General features: G+C 39.8%; 1 protein-coding gene across 1 annotated transcript; it reads left to right on the top strand.

The window, feature by feature from the left end:
- The first annotated feature begins 3,959 nt into the window (after nt 1–3,959).
- On the top strand, nt 3,960–14,051 carry LOC147302303 (carboxypeptidase O-like). Its single transcript, XM_086283315.1, has 9 exons — nt 3,960–4,095; nt 5,375–5,414; nt 6,980–7,081; nt 7,162–7,266; nt 7,761–7,877; nt 8,135–8,228; nt 11,753–11,955; nt 12,522–12,606; nt 12,699–14,051. Exons 1-9 carry the CDS (start codon nt 4,028–4,030, stop codon nt 12,962–12,964), a joined length of 1,080 nt encoding a protein of 359 aa, XP_086139441.1. The 5' UTR covers nt 3,960–4,027; the 3' UTR covers nt 12,965–14,051.
- Nucleotides 14,052–14,322: the final 271 nt, after the last annotated feature.

The following is a 14,322-nucleotide window of genomic DNA, read 5'->3' as shown; positions in this document are numbered from 1 at the left end:
TGGATAGCTGCTGCCATAAAATTGAGCTCTTTACAACAAACGCTCTCAGTCGCCGTTGCCATTGGCAAGCAGCCGCATAGACACCAGTAGCTAAAGCATATAGTTAGGGCTGGACCAGGTGACCCTGAATCCTCCCTTAGTTATGCTGCAATAGACATAGGCTGCCGGGGGATTCCCATGATGCATTGAGTTTTTCCTTTCCAGTCACCTTTCTCGCTTACTATGTATTAACAGACCTCTCTGCATTGAATCATATCTGTTATTAACCTCTGTCTCTCTTCCACAGCATGTCTTTTATCCTGTCTTCCTTCTCTCACCCCAACCGCCCCTCCCTGAGCCTGGTTCTGCCGGAGGTTTCTTCCTGTTAAAAGGGAGTTTTTCCTTCCCACTGTTGCCAAAGTGCTTGCTCATAGGGGGTCATATGATTGTTGGGTTTTTCTCTGTATCTATGAAGCGCCTTGAGGCGACTTATGTTGTGATTTATATAAATAAAATTGAATTGAATTGAATAGTTTTCCCTCACTCTCGCGTCCTCGTGTGACGGATTGTTTTCATCTTCATCTAAACTAAGTACTGATTGACTATTTTCATTCTCTCTCTCGGTTTGCTCTGGTTCAAACTGGAAAGGTTGAACAGACCCATATGGAAAAGAAATAGAAAAGAAAATAATAGGTTTGGAGTCTTCTCTCACCCCCATTCTCTGCGGCCTGCTGGAGCGGGGGTCTAGGAGGAGGAGTTGGCCGTTCGACTGCGGTCTGTAGTGTGGGGCCTCCCTGCTGCTACAGAGTCCGGGCGGTCTGCCTCTCCCCACCGCAGGGAAAAGGGTAACACCACGTGGGTCTGGGTGCAGTTCCCCCCTCCAGGGGCAAGGGTACCTAGAGCCGGTTCGTAGAGTACGCTTGGGGAGTGTGATTGTGTGTACAGAGTCTCTTCATGTCTGTCTCCACGTTGGTTGAGTGTGGAGTGAGTGCATATGAGAGCATGAGGGTGGGAATGGATGTTTGTGTCTGTGTGTGCCTGTATGTCTGTGTCTATATGTCAGGTTGGGTATCAGACGCCACCTCTCTGGGGACATCTCAGGCCCTCCAAGGTTTGGGGGCCTATCTCCATCCACCACCACTTCCCCTGCCAGTGGCGGACTCCCTCAGGTATCGGTGCGTTGGTGGTTCTTTGTGTCTGGGGGTGGGCGTCCGGGTACACACCGGCTCACTCCTTGGCGGCCGCTTATCGGGGCCTGGAGCCTGGGGCTCGCTCGGGCCACTTCGGAGGTGGGGTGCCCCCGGCCTCTCGGCCTGGGGCTCGGTCACTCAGGCACGGCTGGCTGCCGGCGGAGCTCACGGGCGCGTCACTGCAACTCCCCCTGGCTTCTGCTCCGCGGCTGCTGAGTGAGCCCTCATCTGGGACTCTCCTCAGCTCTTACTGGGACAGTGGCGCGGCTGCCCCTCTGTTGGTCTTCCTTGGTCTCTTGTGTTCTGGGGGCCTCTGGATGTCTGGAGTTTTGATCTCCTCCATACCTGCTTCATACCCTGGAGGAAGGGGCTGTGGCCCCCCCACACTCCCTAGCAGATCGTTACATGGTGAAACCTTTGGAATGCAAGCATGCTGATCCACACAGGTATGCACACAGGTGTACACACGGGTATTTACAGACGCAGACTACAGCTTTCTTGGCTGCTGCCTCAAAGCACATTGTGCACTGTCTATCTTGCGTGCTGCACAATATCGTTTATTATTTAGTATCTACTGATATCTACTGCTAGCTAGTTTATTGTGATGGTGCTGTTTTTTTTATTATGTTGCTCTTTGTTGTTTGCTTTTGTTGAGGTTGGTTCGCGAATGGACCGTCCCGCATCCTTATATTACCATGATGACGTCACAGTTAGATCTTTACTGGAAATGATAACAGTTCCCCACACTCAAAAAGTTCTCCTTATATGGACATCAACTGCTACTTTTAGAGAAAAACAAGTGTGTATTATATTGTGCATTTTGTGAAAGTATATCTATTAGAAAAACTGTCCTCAGACGACCCTCCTATTCTTACTAAGTGTGTGTGTGAACGTGCGTGTTTTACATAAGTGTGTGCATGTTGTTACAGGCCTGAGTACGTGCAGAACTGAATGTAGACAGCCCAGGGCCCAACAGGACCCACAAGTCCGAGCGGTTAACAGCCTAAGCAACTAGAAAGAATAATACAGAACAACAATAGACTGACTAAAGTACTGATAATCCGTGTGCATTAGTATTTGCTCAGAGTAACATAGATGTGATTCAAAGATTATTCTGTCAACTGATTCAACAATGGTAAATGATTAATCAATGATAATTCTGATTATAACTGTGATCATAAGAATACAAAATAAAATATCTCTTGCCCACACTTTCTCTTCTGTTTTTTTTTTCTCCATACAGGTGACCCAGGTGTTTTGTTTGTTTTTTTTGTTTTTTTTTCTTTCTTCCCCCCCTTCTCACCGTCTCTTCTCCCCTTTGGTTTTCTTTCTCCCTGTCCTATCCCCCAGTCATGTCTGTCTCGTTTGTAGCAACTGAAAATAAAATAAATTCATAATTATAATAAAGGTCAATCAAATGGACCAATATGGCAAGGCCATGATGATCCACTTGGTAAAATAAATCCGCTTGGCATCTTTCTTGGCCTTAAGACAACAATTCTGATGGCTAAAGATCCAAACGGGACACAAAAAAAAAAAGAAAAAAAAAAAAGGAAAAGAAATAGTAAAAACTTATATGTGATTACTCATGAAAGTGGCCACTTTCTCATTACTTTCATACATTGTTTTAGTAAGTATCCAAAACATACAAGTTTCATTATATAATTTTTCACGGGATCTTATATCTGTTTTCACTCTTATATGCTTTTCATACAAGTTTCACACAAGACAGATACAAACTTTATAAGATTTATATATATATTTTCCATATGGGGAAGCCATTTCCAGTGTGCTGCTAACTGTGAACTCTATGCGGTGCAAAGATGTGACGTCACAGCACAGAGTGCATTGAGAAGTAAATAACAATGGCGGTCTACTGGTAAATCGGTTTTATATAAAATGTGCTTAAAAGGAAAACATTTGGTGTATTCTAATACCACATATATGTTATTGAAGGCACAGTACATATTTTAGCGCAAATATGTGTTAATAGCCAGGGTTCCCTTTAAGTTCAACCTGCTGTTTCTGAGTCCTTACAAGAGTCCTTATGAGTCCTTCATATGGGCCCTCCCTCCTGCCTGCTGCGTAACCCAAAAACAGTAAATATAAAAATGTTAGCATCATCGGTGAAAGGCACAGTGGATAGGTAGGACTTCCACAGATATATGAACCTGCATGTTCTTGACAGACTGACCGCTGTCCAGTCCTGTTTGTGACTGGAAGAAAATCCCTGTTAACAGGGTAATGTGGTGTGATACTTACAGTTGTGTTTTTTAAAAGTTCATTGTGACATTTCTGAAAAGACCTTTGCTCTTTTTTTTTATCAGCTTGCAGCGTCTTTGCTGATTCCAGCTTTTCCAACAGACAGACTCAACTTAAAATATAAACCAATCATTGTTCATTCGTGAGTAAAGGACAAACTAGTTAATCAGTCACTCTGTGTCCTTTTCTGGAGGATCAGGAAGACTCTCTGCATCTCATTATTGCTTCTGTAAGAGGGTGAAGTCCATTTTATTCCATAATGTTTTGTGCACATATTTCACTCCATGTTTAATATTTTTTCCATGTTACTTCTGGAAAATATGTGCATAAAGTATAAAACTGAGAAAGAACGTGACAGCGGCTGATGGCAGCAAAAAGTTTACACTGGAGTTAACAGTTTTTTTCGACTATGGTTTCATGCAGTTGATGATTTAAATGGATTACACATCCATAAAGGACTGTTAGTTCAGATCAATTCTTAACAAGTGATAGTATGCTTACAGTGGTCTGTGTTGAAGGCAAATGTGCGTCTTTTTATAGGGCTTTCCTGCGACCAGTATAGCCGACTGTTACAAGGACTTTTTACTTTCACAAAGATGCTTATCTCTGTAAGGCTGAGCTTTGTGGTGCTGCTCTCAGCAGTGGGCACAGCAACAAAAGAGAGGTGAGTTTTCTTCATTAGATAAGTTTGATCATTTCTGTAAATAGATGAACTACCTTCAAAATATCAGTTACTGTACTTTCAGGTTTTTAGCAAAAAAAAAAAAAAATCCCTACTCGCCCCTGTGGACGGTCGATCCTTCAAGCTCAGGTCCTCTACCAGAGGCCTGGGAGCTTGAGGGTCCTGCGCAGTATCTTAGCATGCATATATATATATATATATATATATATATATATATATATATATATACAAAGGGTATACAAAGGGAACACAAAGGGCTTGCAAAAGGCCTAAAACATCAAAATGGGAAAGGTCACTAACGACCACAAGATAGTCTCATTGGTGCAACCTGCCAGCAATGCAGCTATCACCTGAGGGCTTGCTCTACCCCGGTCGTCCCAGATGCTCGTTGCTTTAAAAGAAACAAATCCACCCCAAATAAATATGAGCCCAACAGAACACTTATCGCATATAATTATTTTGAATTATGTTTGGTTTCGTAATGTCTCAAATGTGGGTGACGTAGTCCTGTTCTCTTGCCAAGCTTTATCAATCCATGAAGTCCAATGACACTCAAACTGCAGAGATGTCTTAAAGACAAACACCTGAATGAACTCTTTCCTGAATTTTCTGCTTCTGAAATCAGATAAAACTGAGGTTATTGTACTCGACCCCAAAAATCTTAGAAACATTGTCTAACCACACTGAATGGAATTACCATGAACTCCAGTAACACTGTGAGGAATCTTCTAGTGATCATTTATCGAGGATATATCATTCAATGCGCATAAACTGTATATAAAAATATGTAGGACCTGTTTTCTAGTGTTTATTTAAGGAGCTTGGAAAGAAAAGCTACGACTTCTTAAAATTTCTTGAAGACGTCAGATTCGAGGAGTTACCTCCTTTGCACAGTATCACCTTAAAGCACTTGTTGCAGGCTGGTGAGTTTGCATCTTTTGCTGTGAAGTACAGCCAGACTTTTGACCACTTCGCCTTGGGCATTTTTAATTTGTAGATCTGCTCTAAAAGAACGTACGTACCTGGGCCCGCCTACTATCCTTGCAACGGTAAAATGATTGGCTAGAATCCAAACTGTATGACTTCTCAGGAAAAAAAAAAGCACCGAAATAAAGCACCGAAATGTGCGCTGCTTTTCGGTCTGGTTACTACCGTTTATGTCAGAGCCGGTACCATAATGGCACCGGATACCGGTACCTATCCCTAGGTATGATCCACTTCCACTGCTTCTCATGTTTCTCTTGTTTTTTATGTGCAACAGAGTGCAGTACGACCACTATAAATACCACCCTTTGACAGAGGTGAGGTGGCTGTTACACACACACACACACACACACACACACACACACACACACACACACACACACACACACACACACTTATATATATATATATATAATATCATTTTATTTCTATATACGTATATATTGCAATAAAAGTCTGAATATATTGAATGAAACCCGAATGAATGAAAGCTAACTACAGAGGCTCTGGTGCCACGCTGTGTTTTAGATGTGTATTATAGCATGTTATGTGCCCCCCCATATGTAAACAGGTAAGGCGCGTTCAAATAACAATAATAATAATAAGAAGAATAGTAATAACAACGATCACTGTTGTACTACTGGTGATGAAACTTAGTCAATAAATCAGTATATTCTTCATCAGACCAGATGTACAGATTTATTCCCAGTACTTATAACTAACTAAAGGTACTGAAAATATTGACTGCAATACACAACTTTGGCCAGACCTAGCCGTTGAGCAGGCTAGGGAGGGTCCAGCTTTACATTCTTATTTTTTAGTTCTTATTTTTGCATGTTTAGCACTTCCCTCAGTAAGGTAAACAAAAGGTTCAGTACATTCGGTCTTCCATGATTAAACAGCACCTAAATTTTGTTGTCTGCAGTACCATACTGTACCCTGTTACTGATATTAGTTTGTACATTTCTATAGATTTATGTCTTCTTTACATAGGAATACTGATTCCCTGCTAACTTATTCACAGAGCTACTTCTTGCAGCAACATCGCATGCTATAATATTACACATCTAAAACACAAGATGGCGCCAGAGCTGCTGGAACATCAGTTTTCATTCAATATATTCAGACTTTCATTCAATATATTCAAGATTATAATAACTTCCTAAATGGCATATACAAACACAAACAGGCTTCCGTGTGTTCTCCAGGCTTCACCAAAGACATTTAAAGCTCTTCTTTGGATGTTGGTTGTCTTTTATTCCATCAAGATGATTCCACACTGCTTATATAAGTTTCAATTTCAGGGTCTGCGGACTAGTCCATGACTGATAGTGTTCTATTGTGTATTTGTCTATCCAGGTATGCTTGACTGCATTGGCACTGTGTTCGGGATTATTTGGGGGTTGAAAAATATCACCAATAACACTGGCTGAAATACAACTCCAAACCACAACAGAGGCTCCTTCACATTTTTCAGACAGTCCAGGACTGTTGTATCTCTCTCTTGACCTACTCTGTATAGATTGATGACTATTTGGCTTCAGCATTCCATAAGTTTAGTTTAAAACTGGTTCTTTGCTAATTTGTTTATTCTAGAGATGCAACACTGGTTTACCCTTTGAGTTAGGTGTCTTGTTATACTTGAATAATTTATAGTGGCTTAGACTGAAAATGAGTAAAAAAAAGAAACCATCGTCCAAATGAAACTTTGAAAGACCTTTGGAAAGTCTGCAGAACTATTAGTCAAGATCACTCCAAAAGTTTCAAATAAACTCTTGAATCAAAATGTATGTATGATGGATGTGCAAATTCATGGATAAATAACCAGTGAAAATTTAGTAGAGTTTTGATATGCTGCCAATGTTGGTACTACACTTTGCAGATCACTAGCTGGATGGAACAGATGGTAAAGGATCACCCTGATGTTGTAACCGTGGTGAAATATGGAAAGACCTATGAAAGCAGGGATATTAGCTTGCTCAAGGTAAACAAAGTTTCAGATCACAAGCTGGCATATGCCAAACGGATACTGATGCACACGGATGTTTGATATTTGTTCTCCAGATTGGCCTGAATACTGGAAAGGAAAAGAAAGCTATCTGGATGGACTGTGGAATACATGCCAGAGAATGGATCGCTCCAGCCTTCTGCCAGTACTTTGTTAGAGAGGTAAGAGAGCTGCTGTCAATATACCTCCACCAGGACTCGTGGGACCCTTCTAGGGGTAAAGTTAATGCTAGGGGGTGTTGTTAGCCACATTTATTCTAGAAACAAGAACATTTCATTTTAAATAATGTCTTATACATTTTGGTATTACAGGTTTTCCAAACAGGCCAAGCTTCTTTCTACTTTTAAATGTTCTTTGAAATATTTGAAAAAAAATTAACAGATGAACATATGAACTTATAGTTTGGTCGCCAATGTGGATGTGGTGGACGTTATAGAGTGAAACAAAATAAAACACACACACACAAAAAGAGAGATGGAAAAGAAAGAGGAAAAAAGAGATTTACAACAAATCTCGTTATTCCATTTGTTCTCCTGATTGTTTTTTCTGTTGTGAGGAGAAAACATCCTGTCTGACAAAATGAATCTAATTTAATAACTAAATGTCCTCCAGTGTGTCAGCCTGCCCCTGATGTGTGTTCGTCTGTTCCAAACAGATTCTGCAGACATACAAAACAGATGCCAAAATGGAAGAGATGATGAAGAACGTGGACTTCTACGTCACTCCAGTGCTCAATATAGACGGCTACATCTACACGTGGGAAAATAAGACAGTCAGTCCTCGTATTTGATAGATATTTATCCAATTACATTTCTAGGGTTGTGCACTCAGGATCTCAAACCACAGATGAACAGGATATAATAGGATGATTATTGCTCAAAAACCTTCAAGTACAAAATAATTGAATGTTTTACAGTAAGACACATGGAATAATAATGAACAGCATCAATCACAGGAAGCATTTAATATCTACAAAAATGTTGTGCTGCCATTCTATTTATGACTGACTGAACATTTTGCTCCACTCAGACTCGACTGTGGAGGAAGAACAGGTCACCAGGTCCTGAGGACTGCAGCTGCTATGGCACCGATCTCAACCGCAACTTTGATGCCAACTGGGGAAGTGAGTGATGCAGCTGTTCTTACTTTGACTGGACCATTGAAACATCTTGATTCTTTTCTTTTTCAGCTATTTTTACTAATTTGCCGATATGTTTGGAATCACTGTCCTGTTGCATGACCCAATCTCATTCAAACTTTAGCTTTCAGATAGAGGTCTCATTTTCACTGTAGAATACTTTGGTATACAGGCGTGTATGGCTGACTCAACTCAAACCATCACCTCCCTGACCATGTAGTGAATTAGCTAAGATGACTACTTCTGGGAATATGGCAACACTTATGAATGTTTTCCACTTGAATAACCTTTCTCATTGTGTAATGGTGGATTTTAAATTATGTGGAAATGGCATTAAAGACCTGAGTAACACTCTGGGCAACTTTGGGCTGACTCAGCATGTAACAGAGGCCACACATAATAGAGGACACACTCTTGACCTACTGATCTCCAAAGGCCTGAGCATTTCAAAGGTTACTGTGTCTGATGTGGGCCTGTCTGATCATTACTGTGTTTTCTTTGAAAGTAAAATCTCAGCCCACACAAATATATCAACAACAGTGATCACAAAACGGTGTATAACTGAACACAGTAGTGAAATTTTTAACCAGGTCTTCCCATTAACACCTGACCTGTCCAGAGGGTCAGTCAATGAGCTCGTCAATAGCTTCAATGCTAACATGTTAAATGTAATGGACACTATTGCTCCCATTAAGGTGAAGGTTATCTCTGGAAGGAAAAAGTCTCCATGGAGAAACTCCACACTGGTGAAAAACGAAAAAAGAGAGTGTAGGAAAGCTGAGCGCAGATGGAGAAAAACAAACCTCCAGGTTCATTATGACATTTATAAAGAGAAACTTCACAATTATAATTTACAACTGAGGAGTGCAAGGAGGTCCTACTTCTCTGACATCATCACTAAAAACAGCCATAATGCTCGGGTCTTATTTTCTACAGTTGACAGGCTAACAAACCCTCCTGTGCCAGTGGCAGCTGAACTTCATTCAACCATGGCCTGCAATGACTTTGCCAAATTCTTCACAGACAAAATCCAAAAGATTAGACAAGCAATTGGTACATCAACAGCAGATTCAGGATATGTACTGTGTCCACCAAAAAACTGTTTAAACACCATGAAACAGTTTCACCCTATTAACAGCAAAGACCTGGAGGACATCTTAGGTAAACTGAACTCCTCCTCCTGCTGTTTAGATGTCCTGCCAACAAGTTTTTTCAAAAAGGTCTCAAAGACTTTAGAGTCAGACCTGTTACAGATCGTCAACTTTTCTTTATTATCAGGTGTGTTTCCAGAATCACTAAAAACTGCTGTAATCAAACCTATACTGAAAAAGGACAATCTTGACAAGACACAAATGAACAACTACAGGCCGATCTCAAATCTCCCATTTTTAAGTAAGATCATTGAAAAAGCAGTTTCTCAACAGCTCAATTACTTCTTAAAACAGAATAATTACTACGATGCCTTCCAGTCAGGTTTTAGACAGAACCACAGCACTGAAACCGCTCTGACCAAAGTGTTTAATGACATTTGTCTGAATACAGACAGTGGAAAAATGTCAGTCTTAGTTTTACTGGATCTCAGTGCAGCATTTGATACAGTTGACCACAACATATTACTCAAACGACTGGAGAACTGGACAGGTCTTTCAGGAACTGTACTAAACTGGTTCAAAACATACTTAGAAAACAGGAAATACTTTGTATCAATAGGTAACTTCACATCTGAGCAGACAAGTATCACATGTGGAGTTCCCCAAGGTTCCATCTTGGGACCCCTTCTGTTTAACATTTACATGCTCCCACTGGCACAGATTATAAAGAACAACAAAATAAACTATCACAGCTATGCAGATGACACACAAATATATATCACAATGTCACCAGGAGACCAAGGCCCTGTACAGGCTCTTGGTAAATGCATTGAGGAAATCAATGACTGGTTGTGCCACAATTTTCTCCAGCTAAACAAAAACAAAACTGAGGTAATAGTCTTTGGCGCCAAAGAAAAACGATTACAGGTCACCAGAGAACTTCAATCTATACATCTAAAAACCACAAACCAGGCGAGAAATTTGGGTGTAGTGATGGATGCAGACCTAAACTTAGAAAAACACATTAAGACAATAACAAAGTCAGCTTACTATCACCTCAAGAATATTTCAAGGATAAAAGATCTGATGTCTCAACAGGACCTGGAAAAACTAGTCCATGCATTCATCTTTAGTAGGCTTGATTACTGTAACAGCATCTTTACAGGTCTACCTAAAAAATTAGTCAGACAACTACAGCTCATTCAGAACTCTGCTGCTCGAGTCCTCACTAAGACCAAAAAAGTGGACCACATCAGTCCAGCTCTGAGGTCTTTACACTGGCTGCCTGTCCGTCAGAGGATAGACTTTAAAGTTCTGATGCTGGTCTATAAAGCTCTGAATGGTTTAGGACCAAAATACATCAATGACCTCCTAACCCAGTATGAACCTTCCAGATCCCTCAGGTCATCTGGATCCGGTCTTTTATCAGTTCCCAGAGTCAGAACCAGACACGGAGAAGCTGCATTCAGCTTTTATGCTCCTTATATCTGGAACAAACTCCCAGAAAGCCTCAGATCAGCTGAAACACTCAGTTTATTTAAATCCAGGTTGAAGACTCACCTGTTCTCAGCTGCATTTGAATAAAGCACCAAATCCACACTTTTAAGCTTAAATTTCAAAACTCACATTTAACTACTGATTTTATCTACTGTTCTGATTTTATCTGTTTTGATTTTATATACTGTTTTGTTTGTTTGTTTGTTTGTTAATTAGTTAGTTAGTTTATTTGCTTGTTTTAATCAATTTTAAATCATGCTTTTTATTTGTTTTTTGTTTCTAATGTCTCTGTAAAGCACTTTGAATCACCTTGTTGTTGAATTGTGCTATACAAATAAACTTGCCTTGCCTTGCCTTATAACTTTTCTCAATAGATAGGAACAATTACTTCTCTAAGCTTATATCTTAGCATTTTGTTAACACACACATGAATGCTCCAGAAAACTTCCAAAACCTCTGCTTCTTTAGAGGTGCTTGCACTTGCTGATGATCAGTGTGAATTTGAATAGCAGGACCTTGGTGCTAGTTACCCTTCTAATTCCACAGAAGCAGTAAGGCATGCTTCTTTTTTTACACACTGCTTCTGCATTTTGGCTTATTTCTCATAAAATAAATAAAACGAATGTGTTGTGTATTGCTGTTCATCTGAGGTAGGTGAGACACTGTTTAACTACTTGTCTCTTTAAAAAAAAATGAGGTGGAAAAAGCCAATATGGTTTTTAATGTTCTGGACATTTTAATACAGGAGTCACACATGAAGCAGCCTTTAGTGGCTATTAGAGGAACTGCAGCTTTTGGCCAAATTTTACAACCTAACAGGTCACACTATGTAAAAAGGTTAACCTTTGTTAAAAGAATTTGAAAACAGAGGTATTATTGTTATATGTCTTTCATATCATCCTCCTTGGCCTCTATTCACAGCTATTGGGGTTTCATTTAACTGCTGCTCAAAATTCTACCCTGGAAGCAAAGCTATGTCTGAGCTCGAGACCAGGGCTGTAACTGACTTTGTAAGAAGCCGAAAGGACAGCTTCCTGTGTTTCCTCAACATCCACTCCTATGGCCAGATGCTCCTGATTCCCTACGGACACCCCAACTACACCGCTCCCAACTATGATGAACTGGTATTTATGCCAACAAATGCAATAATGCTTTTTAAAAAAAAAATTAACATACACACACATATGCATCTTTATAGCCTGACAATGACTAATCGTGCATGCATTTATATTAAAAAGGCAAACAGCCAGCAGAATGAGTAATTATTGTTAATTCATCTAGTAAAAGAGTAATAGATAAAAGTGGAATGGCAAACAGGTAAATGGACGTTCAATAATGACGATAACAAGATTCCACACAGAGTTTAAAATATACATAAGGCCTAGTGCAATCATGTTTGAGTGTGCATGTGGACCAAAACACAGCAGGATGAAAACATAACCAGTGCCTTTAATAAGTATGTACAGAGCAGTCCAGAAATTCCAAAAAGCTAATCAGCTTTTTGGAATTTTTTGGAAGATGGAAAACTACTAAGACAACGGGATACTCAAGGAACTGATAACATTTAAATCTGTATTTATTGCCTACTGAAATCTCCATATCACCACTAAATTTTTCATACAGAACAAGAACAAGGTTGTCTGGATCCATATTTTATTGACTGTATGACAAGTTCTTTGTGATTCCTCAGATGATGGTTGGTCAGGGAGCAACAGAAGCAATGTGGAAGGTTCACCGAACAAACTACACTGTAGGAACCCCGCCCGATGTATTATGTGGGTTTATATATCAATTGCTAGCCAGTTAAATTTATTGCCAGTATCTCTGTGTTTTTAAAAAAATATAACTGCTGCTTTTCTTTCTCCAGACCCCATAACTGGTTCAGCCACTGACTGGGCTCGGATGCAGGGGATCCCTTTAACTTACATCTTTGAGCTGAGAGACAATGGGACATACAGGTTTGAGCTTCCTGAGGATCAGATCCAGCCTACATGCGAGGAGGCCTACAGAGGAGTTTTGTACATCATCACCTACGCCCACGACAAGACGTTTAACGGTGCTGTAGCCAACACTGCTGTGACCCTTTCCGGCATACTGTTAGCAGCAGGTGTCACTGGAGCCACCCTGAGATGAGAGCTGTTTGATTTCAGTCATTCTGCAATTTGTGGCACTTATATTTAGTTCTTCAAGTAATTTTTCAGAAATAGAGTTTTAAAGTTTCATTGCTTTCTAAAAAAGTGCAGTTGATGTACAACTCTTTGTACTCAAAAATTCTAATCCATGAAGTGTACTTGCAGAGCATCTCCTCAGCCACTGTACTTTTTCACATAGTTTAAAGAAAATGATTAGAAGTTATAGCAGTTTTAATTAGTTGCCAATACTTGGTGTGTTGAAATATTCCCAAGACTATCAGGACTTTTTTTTGTGTCCATCTAAGTCTTTTGAATGCCTTATATAAAAAGAATGTAAAACAAAATAAAACTACATAAAACTTATTTAACAACATTGATATTTACATGATATTTTCAGACAAAGGAGGGACATTTGAGACAACAACAGTTTAAAAACAGTGTGCCTGTAATTATTCTTGATGATGGATATTGTTTTATAAAATGACATATAGAAGATATACAATTAATCTACGTATATTAAGAGGCTCCAAGCTCTTTCTGTCTCCTTCATGCATGTATCATATGTTCTGTTCATTGAGGGACTAAGTCTAAAGGAATGCACAAATGATTAAAATAGACATTCTGTACTGAAAACAGATTTCAGGAGTGATGCAAGGGACAGATAACATAACCGTCAGCACAGTGACTGCAGATTTTTGTGTTTTCTTTTACGTAAATACATTTTCTAACACGAAGTAAACAAAAGATAAATGAAGCATTCAAGTGAGTCAAAACTCTGCATAAAGTTTCCAGGGTGAGCATCCCTCTGGTCCCCACTTAATGCCCAACCTCCTAATGTGCAAACAAAACCTTCACCCATGGCTGAAGACAGTTACTAATTAATATGAATCTACAGCTACACTGTAAAAGCTAATTTGGCTTTATTTGAAATGTTCTCCCATTTTTGAGTTGATGAAACTGATTGTTGCTAAATAACTGAAGCTACTTTGTAGAGTAAACAAGGCCCACTTTAATGTGTGACTTCAGAGAATGTATTTGTACTGTGTGCATCGACTGCACTGTAGCGTTTCAGCTTTTTAAATGCATTTCCCTTCAATTTCCTATAGTGTGGAATTAAAGATTAAATATCATAGTTTATTCACTGAACAACAGAGTTTTTGCTCAAAATGTGTCATGTTTGATGTAAGCTGGTGGACTCAAAATGCACGACGATCATTCTGCTTGGAGCTTCAGTCACCGCTATCTCCATTAGCGATCATCCTCTTTTTGACTAAACCCTTTTTGACTAAACCCTTAGCTGGGCCTTTGTTTCTGATCAAAGACAAGACAACTCTCTCACGAGGTCTGGTTTCCTGCGCA

Source organism: Aulonocara sp. 'chitande type north' Nkhata Bay, linkage group LG23 (genome assembly GCF_057382095.1).
Source record: "Aulonocara sp. 'chitande type north' Nkhata Bay isolate Kocher_YH1m ecotype deep benthic linkage group LG23, A_spYH_male_GT1.1, whole genome shotgun sequence".
Classification (NCBI taxonomy): domain Eukaryota; kingdom Metazoa; phylum Chordata; class Actinopteri; order Cichliformes; family Cichlidae; genus Aulonocara; species Aulonocara sp. 'chitande type north' Nkhata Bay.
Note: the sequence above shows the minus strand (reverse complement) of the source record. Positions and strands in the feature narration are given on the sequence as shown.

Excerpts from the sequence above, each read along its gene's own strand:
- LOC147302303 (XM_086283315.1), top strand. The coding sequence starts at position 4,028 with ATGCTTATCTCTGTAAGGCTGAGCTTTGTGGTGCTGCTCTCAGCAGTG. Across the intron at positions 7,082-7,161 it reads GGGATATTAGCTTGCTCAAG|ATTGGCCTGAATACTGGAAA; the intron begins GTAAACAAAGTT and ends TTTGTTCTCCAG. Across the intron at positions 7,267-7,760 it reads GCCAGTACTTTGTTAGAGAG|ATTCTGCAGACATACAAAAC; the intron begins GTAAGAGAGCTG and ends TGTTCCAAACAG.